Source organism: Panulirus ornatus, chromosome 21, assembly GCF_036320965.1.
Source record: "Panulirus ornatus isolate Po-2019 chromosome 21, ASM3632096v1, whole genome shotgun sequence".
Taxonomy (NCBI): domain Eukaryota; kingdom Metazoa; phylum Arthropoda; class Malacostraca; order Decapoda; family Palinuridae; genus Panulirus; species Panulirus ornatus.
In genome coordinates, this window is record NC_092244.1 from 2492718 (window position 1) to 2505597 (window position 12880).

Consider the following 12880-nt stretch of genomic DNA (forward strand, 5'->3'; position numbering starts at 1 on the left):
CAACAGACTTCATACTTGCCCCTCTTTCCAGGACTCTTGCATTTACCTCCCTAACAACCCCATCCATAAACAAATTAAACAACCATGGAGACATCACACACCCCTGCCGCAAACCTACATTCACTGAGAACCAATCACTTTCCTCTCTTCCTACACGTACACATGCCTTACATCCTCGATAAAAACTTTTCACTGCTTCTAACAACTTGCCTCCCACACCATATATTCTTAATACCTTCCACAGAGCATCTCTATCAACTCTATCATATGCCTTCTCCAGATCCATAAATGCTACATACAAATCCATTTGCTTTTCTAAGTATTTCTCACATACATTCTTCAAAGCAAACACCTGATCCACACATCCTCTACCACTTCTGAAACCGCACTGCTCTTCCCCAATCTGATGCTCTGTACATGCCTTCACCCTCTCAATCAATACCCTCCCATATAATTTACCAGGAATACTCAACAAACTTATACCTCTGTAATTTGAGCACTCACTCTTATCCCCTTTGCCTTTGTACAATGGCACTATGCACGCATTCCGCCAATCCTCAGGCACCTCACCATGAGTCATACATACATTAAATAACCTTACCAACCAGTCAACAATACAGTCACCCCCTTTTTTAATAAATTCCACTGCAATACCATCCAAACCTGCTGCCTTGCCGGCTTTCATCTTCCGCAAAGCTTTTACTACCTCTTCTCTGTTTACCAAATCATTTTCCCTAACCCTCTCACTTTGCACACCACCTCGACCAAAACACCCTATATCTGCCACTCTGTCATCAGACACATTCAACAAACCTTCAAAATACTCATTCCATCTCCTTCTCACATCACCGCTACTTGTTATCACCTCCCCATTTACGCCCTTCACTGAAGTTCCCATTTGCTCCCTTGTCTTACGCACCCTATTTACCTCCTTCCAGAACATCTTTTTATTCTCCCTAAAATTTACTGATAGTCTCTCACCCCAACTCTCATTTGCCCTTTTTTTCACCTCTTGCACCTTTCTCTTGACCTCCTGTCTCTTTCTTTTATACTTCTCCCACTCAATTGCATTTTTTCCCTGCAAAAATCGTCCAAATGCCTCTCTCTTCTCTTTCACTAATACTCTTACTTCTTCATCCCACCACTCACTACCCTTTCTAAACAGCCCACCTCCCACTCTTATCATGCCACAAGCATCTTTTGCGCAATCCATCACTGATTCCCTAAATACATCCCATTCCTCCCCCACTCCCCTTACTTCCATTGTTCTCACCTTTTTCCATTCTGTACACAGTCTCTCCTGGTACTTCCCCACACAGGTCTCCTTCCCAAGCTCACTTACTCTCACCACCTTCTTCACCCCAACATTCACTCCTCTTTTCTGAAAACCCATACTAATCTTCACCTTAGCCTCCACAAGATAATGATCAGACATCCCTCCAGTTGCACCTCTCAGCACATTAACATCCAAAAGTCTCTCTTTCGCACGCCTGTCAATTAACACGTAATCCAATAACGCTCTCTGGCCATCTCTCCTACTTACATAAGTATACTTATGTATATCTCGCTTTTTAAACCAGGTATTCCCAATCATCAGTCCTTTTTCAGCACATAAATCTACAAGCTCTTCACCATTTCCATTTACAACACTGAACACCCCATGCATACCAATTATTCCCTCAACTGCCACATTACTCACCTTTGCATTCAAATCACCCATCACTATAACCCGGTCTCGTGCATCAAAACCGCTAACACACTCATTCAGCTGCTCCCAAAACACTTGCCTCTCATGATCTGTGGATCCTTATTTCAAGTTACTCAATATTCAACCCTTTAACATTGATTGAGGTCATTTTGTACATCAATTTACAAACCAAATAAAGCTCTACAAAATCTAATCAACCACTAAGTGGAAATTTTGCCTTAGGCCACCTACACGATGGTAATTTTCAAATGTCCTTGAACACAGTGTGAGGTCATCCAAAAATTACTTTAGGACCTCATCAGCATCCTTCCTGTTCTATATAAGAGCTTATAACAAAATTGGTATCAATCAATCCCTAAACTGTTGATATATAGTGCTTTTACCCCATAATTTCCCCTCTATTTCAGAGCCCTGCCCACTTTCTTAGAACTGTAACTTGTGGGAGTAAAAAGTGCTACATCTAAAATCACGAACTCTACATCAACTTTACAGTGTAAGGAAACCAACAACACCAATTCTGTCAAAATCTATCTTTATAACATCCACATCCTCATTCTGATACTTTATTCCTACATCATATTTATCTCATGCTGGGATCATGCTATCATGTTTTTATCCAGCGCCACAATAACAGTAAGGAACATTTTCAAAAGTGTGACTGGTAGATGTTCATTAGATCGTTGATAATCAAGACTGCTAGGGAAGTTTTCATGTGATCATTTAACAATGTATAAGGTATTTGATTTTATTATGATTAATCCCATATTTTCTTGGATATGTAGCAATATGTAATAGCAGTAAATAATGTAATCATAATGTAATCATAATGAATTACATGAAGCATCAAAAATATAAGAGGCTATTTCCGTTTCACTAAGGAGAGAAACTGATAAATAAGCCAATTAATCTCGAAATACAGAGGTTAGGTGGGAATTTCATAGGTTCTGTTGATTTCAACAAATATATACTTGTACTTTAATCATGATACAGCGCTGGTGGCTGATTCATGTGAGAAACTACAGAAGCTGGTGACTGAGTTTGGTAAAGTGTGTGAAAGAAGAAAGTTAAGAGTAAATGTGAATAAGAGCAAGGTTATTAGGTACAGTAGGGTTGAGGGTCAAGTCAATTGGGAGGTGAGTTTGAATGGAGAAAAACTGGAGGAAGTAAAGTGTTTTAGATATCTGGGAGTGGATCTGGCAGCGGATGGAACCATGGAAGCAGAAGTGGATCATAGGGTGGGGGAGGGGGCGAAAATTCTGGGGGCCTTGAAGAATGTGTGGAAGTCGAGAACATTATCTCGGAAAGCAAAAATGGGTATGTTTGAAGGAATAGTGGTTCCAACAATGTTGTATGGTTGCGAGGCGTGGGCTATGGATAGAGTTGTGCGCAGGAGGATGGATGTGCTGGAAATGAGATGTTTGAGGACAATGTGTGGTGTGAGGTGGTTTGATCGAGTGAGTAACGTAAGGGTAAGAGAGATGTGTGGAAATAAAAAGAGCGTGGTTGAGAGAGCAGAAGAGGGTGTTTTGAAGTGGTTTGGGCACATGGAGAGAATGAGTGAGGAAAGATTGACCAAGAGGATATATGTGTTGGAGGTGGAGGGAACGAGGAGAAGAGGGAGGCCAAATTGGAGGTGGAAAGATGGAGTGAAAAAGATTTTGTGTGATCAGGGCCTGAACATGCAGGAGGGTGAAAGGAGGGCAAGGAATAGAGTGAATTGGAGCGATGTGGTATACCGGGGTTGATGTGCTGTCAGTGGATTGAATCAAGGCATGTGAAGCGTCTGGGGTAAACCATGGAAAGCTGTGTAGGTATGTATATTTGCGTGTGTGGACGTATGTATATACATGTGTATGGGGGGGGGCCATTTCTTTCGTCTGTTTCCTTGCGCTACCTTGCAAACGCGGGAGACAGCGACAAAGTATAATAAAAAAAATAAAAATAATACTTTAATCAACTCCACATTTTCGTTAGTATACTACTACTTCACTATCTAATATCATTCAATAAAACAAATTTTTCAAATCATATTCCACGAATGTTACTGACATACCTAAACATTACACTAGCACTGCAGAACCCTATCATTCAACATTCAGAGCATACAGCAGTAGGGAGCTATTCTGAGCAATCAGACTCAGGCATAATATCAACAAACTTACACGAATGAGACTGAAGAGCGACCAGCAGCCAAGTGCCCCAAGCCCCACAGGATATGTAGATTGCAATTTAGGCCAATGCTCATCCTGACCTGAGGGTCAAGGTATGTTTGCTAATCGGTGTAGGGTAAACATTGGCCTGGATTGTTCTCTTTGAACAACATTCAGTGTGGCGAATATCCCTTGGCGTTCTGTTAGCACTCTAGCCCGTTCATACAAACGGGAGTTTGACACTTCAGAACTACAGCCCTTGTCCATTTTCACCTGGACTAAACCTATGCATTTTTCCTAACTCATTAAGCATGATGAAAGTTAGAGTCCGAATGCCTAAGGGTTTTGTTGCAATAACGTGTATACCTGGAATATCTCTGTGAACACCAATCAGTCAGCCGGATCATCTGATGCCGTCAACAAAACCCCTGATGGTTTTAGTGCTTTTCAACCCCTGATGAACATGATTTAAACACTGTATGAACTCACTCTGATTGCCACACTGGCCCAGCTGAAGAGTAATTATTTCACACGGCATCCTCCTTCCTGTTTACCTTTGAAGTTTCGATCTGCAGACAGTTAAATGTCAAAAATGGCGGGAAGGAAAATCATCCCGCTTTTAAACATAACAACAACCATGGATACTCTACAAAAACGCTATCGTCATCTGTCTTGCAGTTATGTATCCGTGAATATGCTGCTTTGAATTTTACATATAAATAAATATCTTATCAGTAATAATGTATTTTTAACTCATACAGATTATATACAATGATCTGGATTTATAATCTGAATACCATGACTTTACCTTATAAGCTGCATATTTAGATAATTGTTTATACAATAATTGTAATATGGATTCTTTGAGAGCTATGATCATTCTTAAGAATATTTATGGCAAATTAGACTAATTTTTGACAAAATCATTCTAGGTACCTTGAGAGTACTCCTTAATGTTCTTGGATGACGTACAAGAAAACGTTTATAAGAATTATATGCACACTGTAACTTTCCCGAATAAGGAAGTAATCTATATGAGATTAAGGATTCAAAATGCAGATACTTGGTTGGACAAGTTTGATTCCAGTTGCTGCATACAAACTTTGTAATAACCTATTTGTACTCTTCGGGGAGGAAGTTTTACATTGTTGGAGTCCCATCTGTTGAACACTCTCTACTATCATATAGAATCTAATGCATTTATCGTCAGTCATTGTATTACATCCACCCATTACTCACTCAGTGAAAGTATTTCTTTACATCTTAAACAAGTTTCTTGATAAATTTGATGTTTTGTTCTCTTGCGTTATCCCTGCACTTCACTGTGTATGTCATAAATCTTTTTAGAACCAGCCGTCCCTAAGGCGGGCAAATTTAAAACCTCTAGCCTTTCAGTGTAAATCTTTGTACTGGTATCATCTTTGTTACCCTCCTCTATAAGCTTTTTGTGCCACCTTAGGCTTGGTGACCAAACCTGAGAAGCATATTCTAATTCTGGGCGCATGTAGGATATGAACAGCTTGCTAAGTATTTCCTTATCCATATATTTCAGAGCTATCCTAATAATTGCCAGCATATACTTTGTCTCCGTAACTGTTCTGATGTGAGACTCAGGCGACAAGATAGTGATGCTGTCGATCTCCAGTTTGCTCACCACAGAAGCCCGTTGTTTACCCTTGAACAATAATCATACGAAGGCTTTCTTTCACTTTGCTCCATCCCCATGACTTTACATTTACTTAAGTTGAATTTCATAAACCAGTATCAGACTATCTTTGAAGTCTGTTAGGTCCCTTTGTAAGCTGATGCAATCTCTTCACTTTTCACTTCTCTCACGACCTCTGCCTCACCTGCAAACCTATTCAGGTGGAATTCCATATCCTTAGGCAAGTCATTTACATTGATCAAAAGCATAACCCTGTTCCAGAGGACCCATAACTGCACTCTTCATTTAGCCTGAATCATGCTCCTTATAAAGAAAAGCTTTATATATATATATATATATATATATATATATATATATATATATATATATATATATATATATATATATATATATTTTTATTTTTTTTATTATACTTTGTCGCTGTCTCCCGCGTTTGTGAGGTAGCGCAAGGAAACAGACGAAAGAAATGGCCCAACCCCCCCCCCCATACACATGTATATACATACGTCCACACACGCAAATATACATACCTACACAGCTTTCCATGGTTTACCCCAGACGCTTCACATGCCCTGCTTCAATCCACTGACAGCACGTCAACCCCGGTATACCACATCGCTCCAATTCACTCTATTCCTTGCCCTCCTTTCACCCTCCTGCATGTTCAGGCCCCGATCACACAAAATCTTTTTCACTCCATCTTTCCACCTCCAATTTGGTCTCCCTCTTCTCCTCGTTCCCTCCACCTCCGACACATATATCCTCTTGGTCAATCTTTCCTCACTCATCCTCTCCATGTGCCCAAACCACTTCAAAACACCCTCTTCTGCTCTCTCAACCACGCTCTTTTTATTTCCACACATCTCTCTTACCCTTACGTTACTCACTCGATCAAACCACCTCACACCACACATTGTCCTCAAACATCTCATTTCCAGCACATCCATCCTCCTGCGCACAACTCTATTCCTTGCCCTCCTTTCACCCTCCTGCATGTTCAGGCCCCGATCACACAAAATCTTTTTCACTCCATCTTTCCACCTCCAATTTGGTCTCCCTCTTCTCCTTGTTCCCTCCACCTCCGACACATATATCCTCTTGGTCAATCTTTCCTCACTCATCCTCTCCATGTGCCCAAACCACTTCAAAACACCCTCTTCTGCTCTCTCAACCACGCTCTTTTTATTTCCACACATCTCTCTTACCCTTACGTTACTCACTCGATCAAACCACCTCACACCACACATTGTCCTCAAACATCTCATTTCCAGCACATCCATCCTCCTGCGCACAACTCTATCCATAGCCCACGCCTCGCAACCATACAACATTGTTGGAACCACTATTCCTTCAAACATACCCATTTTTGCTTTCCGAGATAATGTTCTCGACTTCCACACATTCTTCAAGGCCCCCAGGATTTTCGCCCCCTCCCCCACCCTATGATCCACTTCCGCTTCCATGGTTCCATCCGCTGCCAGATCCACTCCCAGATATCTAAAACACTTCACTTCCTCCAGTTTTTCACTTCCTCCAGGGTTAGGGAAAATGATTTGGTAAACAGAGAAGAGGTAGTGAAAGCTTTGCGGAAGATGAAAGCCGGCAAGGCAGCAGGTTTGGATGGTATTGCAGTGGAATTTATTAAAAAAGGGGGTGACTATTGTTGACTGGTTGGTAAGGTTATTTAATGTATGTATGACTCATGGTGAGGTGCCTGAGGATTGGCGGAATGCGTGCATAGTGCCATTGTACAAAGGCAAAGGGGATAAGAGTGAGTGCTCAAATTACAGAGGTATAAGTTTGTTGAGTATTCCTGGTAAATTATATGGGAGGGTATTGATTGAGAGGGTGAAGGCATGTACAGAGCATATATATATATATATATATATATATATATATATATATATAAGGTTTGTTGAATGTGTTTGATGATAGAGTGGCAGATATAGGGTGTTTTGGTCGAGGTGGTGTGCAAAGTGCGAGGGTTAGGGAAAATGAGTTGGTAAACAGAGAAGAGGTAGTAAAAGCTTTGCGGAAGATGAAAGCCGGCAAGGCAGCAGGTTTGGATGGTATTGCAATGGAATTTATTAAAAAAGGGGGTGACTGTATTGTTGACTGGTTGGTAAGGTTATTTAATGTATGTATGACTCATGGTGAGGTGCCTGAGGATTGGCGGAATGCGTGCATAGTGCCATTGTACAAAGGCAAAGGGGATAAGAGTGAGTGCTCAAATTACAGAGGTATAAGTTTGTTGAGTATTCCTGGTAAATTATATGGGAGGGTATTGATTGAGAGGGTGAAGGCATGTACAGAGCATCAGATTGGGGAAGAGCAGTGTGGTTTCAGAAGTGGTAGAGGATGTGTGGATCAGGTGTTTGCTTTGAAGAATGTATGTGAGAAATACTTAGAAAAGCAAATGGATTTGTATGTAGCATTTATGGATCTGGAGAAGGCATATGACAGAGTTGATAGAGATGCTCTGTGGAAGGTATTAAGAATATATGGTGTGGGAGGCAAGTTGTTAGAAGCAGTGAAAAGTTTTTATCGAGGATGTAAGGCATGTGTACGTGTAGGAAGAGAGGAAAGTGATTGGTTCTCAGTGAATGTAGGTTTGCGGCAGGGGTGTGTGATGTCTCCATGGTTGTTTAATTTGTTTATGGATGGGGTTGTTAGGGAGGTGAATGCAAGAGTTTTGGAAAGAGGGGCAAGTATGAAGTCTGTTGGGGATGAGAGAGCTTGGGAAGTGAGTCAGTTGTTGTTCGCTGATGATACAGCGCTGGTGGCTGATTCGTGTGAGAAACTGCAGAAGCTGGTGACTGAGTTTGGTAAAGTGTGTGAAAGAAGAAAGTCAAGAGTAAATGTGAATAAGAGCAAGGTTAATAGGTACAGTCGGGTTGAGGGTCAATTCAATTGGGAGGTGAGTTTGAATGGAGAAAAACTGGAGGAAGTGAAGTGTTTTAGATATCTGGGAGTGGATCTGGCAGCGGATGGAACCATGGAAGCGGAAGTGGATCATAGGGTGGGGGAGGGGGCGAAAATTCTGGGAGCCTTGAAGAATGTGTGGAAGTCGAGAACATTATCTCGGAAAGCAAAAATGGGTATGTTTGAAGGAATAGTGGTTCCAACAATGTTGTATGGTTGCGAGGCGTGGACTATGGATAGAGTTGTGCGCAGGAGGATGGATGTGCTGGAAATGAGATGTTTGAGGACAATGTGTGGTGTGAAGTGGTTTGATCAAGTAAGTAACGTAAGGGTAAGAGAGATGTGTGGAAATAAAAAGAGCGTGGTTGAGAGAGCAGAAGAGGGTGTTTTGAAATGGTTTGGGCACATGGAGAGAATGAGTGAGGAAAGATTGACCAAGAGGATATATGTGTCGGAGGTGGAGGGAACGAGGAGAAGAGGGAGACCAAATTGGAGGTGGAAAGATGGAGTGAAAAAGATTTTGTGTGATCGGGGCCTGAACATGCAGGAGGGTGAAAGGAGGGCAAAGAATAGAGTGAATTGGAGCGATGTGGTATACCGGGGTTGACGTGCTGTCAGTGGATTGAATCAAGGCATGTGTATGGGGGTGGGTTGGGCCATTTCTTTCGTCTGTTTCCTTGCGCTACCTCGCAAACGCGGGAGACAGCGACAAAGCAAAAAAAAAATATATATATATATATATATATATATATATATATATATATATATATATATATATATATATTTTTTTTTTTTTTGCTTTGTCGCTGTCTCCCGCGTTTGCGAGGTAGCGCAAGGAAACAGACGAAAGAAATGGCCCAACCCACCCCCATACACATGTATATACATACGTCCACACACGCAAATATACATACCTACACAGCTTTCCTTGGTTTACCCCAGACGCTTCACATGCCCTGATTCAATCCACTGACAGCACGTCAACCCCGGTATACCACATCGATCCAATTCACTCTATTCCTTGCCCTCCTTTCATCCTCCTGCATGTTCAGGCCCCGATCACACAAAATCTTTTTCACTCCATCTTTCCACCTCCAATTTGGTCTCCCACTTCTCTTCGTTCCCTCCACCTCCGACACATATATCCTCTTGGTCAATCTTTCCTCACTCATTCTCTCCATGTGCCCAAACCATTTCAAAACACCCTCTTCTGCTCTCTCAACCACGCTCTTTTTATTTCCACACATCTCTCTTACCCTTACGTTACTTACTTGATCAAACCACCTCACACCACACATTGTCCTCAAACATCTCATTTCCAGCACATCCATCCTCCTGTGCACAACTCTATCCATAGCCCATGCCTCGCAACCATACAACATTGTTGGAACCACTATTCCTTCAAACATACCCATTTTTGCTTTCCGAGATAATGTTCTCGACTTCCACACATTCTTCAAGGCTCCCAGAATTTTCGCCCCCTCCCCCACCCTATGATCCACTTCTGCTTCCATGGTTCCATCCGCTGCCAGATCCACTCCCAGATATCTAAAACACTTTACTTCCTCCAGTTTTTCTCCATCCAAACTTACCTTCCAATTGACTTGACCCTCAACCCTACTGTACCTAATTACCTTGCTCTTATTCACATTTACTCTTAACTTTCTTCTTTCACACACTTTACCAAATTCAGTCACCAGCTTCTGCAGTTTCTCACATGAATCAGCCACCAGTGCTGTATCATCAGCGAACAACAACTGACTCACTTCCCAAGCTCTCTCATCCCCAACAGACTTCATACTTGCCCCTCTTTCCAAAACTCTTGCATTCACCTCCCTAACAACCCCATCCATAAACAAATTAAACAACCATGGAGACATCACACACCCCTGCCGCAAACCTACATTCACTGAGAACCAATCACTTTCCTCTCTTCCTACACGTACACATGCCTTACATCCTCGATAAAAACTTTTCACTGCTTCTAACAACTTTCCTCCTACACCATATATTCTTAATACCTTCCACAGAGCATCTCTATCAACTCTATCATATGCCTTCTCCAGATCCATAAATGCTACATACAAATCCAATTGCTTTTCTAAGTATTTCTCACATACATTCTTCAAAGTAAACACCTGATCCACACATCCTCTACCACTTCTGAAACCACACTGCTCTTCCCCAATCTGATGCTCTGTACATGCCCTCACCCTTTCAATCAATACCCTCCCATATAATTTACCAAGAATAATGGTTATCCAAATATTCAGAAAACATGCAGGAAAAAAACCTTACCTAGCACCTTGAGTCACATCATTTAAGAGCGAAACTTTCATCTTTCAGTTTGTGAATGACAGCGTAATTTATAGTTTTTATATATATTTTCTACACAATTCCCTTAAGGAGGTTCATGGTTCATGAGTTGTTCATTCTCTAACCATGAACTATATAGAGTATAATATCAAGAAAAATAAGTAACAGAAATATGGATGATACAGCAGTGCACAGTTAAAATGTTACCAGTTTAGGTAGGTGAGTAGTCTTCTTACAGTCAAATTGCATGTTTTACTTAGTGAATGATGCAGTTCATTATATTATTTTTATATCTTTGTACACAATTTTTCTTTTGCAGGTTCATGACTAATTCATGCATTAAAAATGAATTACCTGTTTATAAAAATAATGGAAATATGAGTGTTATGTTTACAATTGAATGGTAGGTAGTAATTGGTTGGCAGCCAATGACCAGGGAGGTATATTACCGGTACTACCCACCTGAGTAGATGGCTGTGTAGTGAGTCTGCACTTTAGTGGTTGTCAGGATGCACTCCACTGACCCAGATAGCTGTCTTTTTTCTGCCTTCATAACTCTCATTTTCCTGCTGTGAGCACTATACGCTATCCCCGCCTTTGGCAGAATGGTAGAAGCAATAGATAGTAGTAGTAGGTAGGAACAGTTAGGCAGGAGCATTAGGTAGAAATTGTCAGCAGGAATATTAGGTAGGAGCCTCTGCAATCATTTTGCTAGAATTGTCACCTGCCATAGGCCTGCTAAGGGTGAGGTACTTAAGGCCAAGAAGTGGCACTGGAGTTCACTAATTATGGAGACTATTGCCGTGGCCACCCCCTTGAGGGAGTTCCAGGTGGGAACAGGCATCAGAGATGTAGATAGATATTTGCAGTTCAGGAAGAGTAACTTATTGAATGATTGCATTTTATGTAAAGTTTTTCTATACAGTTCTCCTCAGTAGGTTCTCATCTAATGTAGGAACTAATCATCACATATTTAGAAAGAAAAGAGGTAAAAACTTACGTAGCATATCCCAGAATCTCAAAGAAATTTGGGTTCTACAAGTAGACAGATACCTTCCATTATCTTCTGTATGTACTGTATATTATTTTCATTCCTCAGATGACATTTTGAGTATTATTTGGTACATTATTTCCATTATTTATGTAATGTTTTGGGTATATTTTGTGAATTCTTTGGCATGTGGTTCCTAACTCCTTTATTTACATGGAATTGGATGACATGATATATATTTTGCTTTGTCGCTGTCTCCCGCATTTGCGAGGTAGCGCATGGAAACAGACGAAAGAAATGGCCCAACCCACCCCCATACACATGTATATACATACACGTCCACACACGCAAATATACATACCTATACATCTCAAAGTACACATATATATACACACACAGACATATACATATATACACATGTACATAATTCATACTGTCTGCCTTTATTTATTCCCATCGCCCCTCACCACACATGGAATAACATCCCCCTTACCCCTCATGTGTGCGAGGTAGCGCTAGGAAAAGACAACAAAAGCCCCATTCGTTCACACTCAGTCTCTAGCTGTCATGTAATTATGCCCGAAACCACAGCTCCCTTTCCACATCCAGGCCCCACAGAACTTTCCATGGTTTACCCCAGACGCTTCACATGCCCTGATTCAATCCATTGACAGCACGTCGACCCCGGTATACCACATCACTCCAATTCACTCTATTCCTTGCCCGCCTTTCACCCTCCTGCATGTTCAGGCCTCGATCACTCAAAATCTTTTTCACTCCATCTTTCCACCTCCAATTTGGTCTCCCACTTCTCCTCATTCCCTCCACCTCTGACACATATATCCTCTTGGTCAATCTTTCCTCACTCATTCTCTCCATGTGCCCAAACCATTTCAAAACACCCTCTTCTGCTCTCTCAACCACGCTCTTTTTATTTCCACACATCTCTCTTACCCTTACATTACTTACTCGATCAAACCACCTCACACCACATATTGTCCTCAAACATCTCATTTCCAGCACATCCACCCTCCTGCGCACAACTCTATCCATAGCCCATGCCTCGCAACCATACAACATTGTTGGAACCACTATTCCTTCAAACATAAACATTTTTGCTTTCCGAG

At 41.4% G+C, this 12880-nt stretch overlaps 1 protein-coding gene across 2 annotated transcripts in view; it reads right to left on the reverse strand.

Annotated features, from left to right (window-relative positions):
* LOC139756260 (tubulin gamma-1 chain) overlaps positions 1 to 4507 on the reverse strand; it is a 42302-nt gene extending 37795 nt beyond the window's left edge. The window contains exon 1 of one of the 2 annotated variants that reach the window (XM_071675460.1): positions 4348 to 4507. In XM_071675460.1, the coding sequence (XP_071531561.1) occupies positions 4348 to 4396 (49 nt within the window). In that variant the 5' untranslated portion in view covers positions 4397 to 4507. Of the gene's footprint in view, positions 1 to 4224; positions 4290 to 4347 lie in introns of those variants that run through there. The other variant, XM_071675461.1, reaches the window with a different exon arrangement.
* Between the last annotated feature and the right edge of the window lie 8373 nt (positions 4508 to 12880).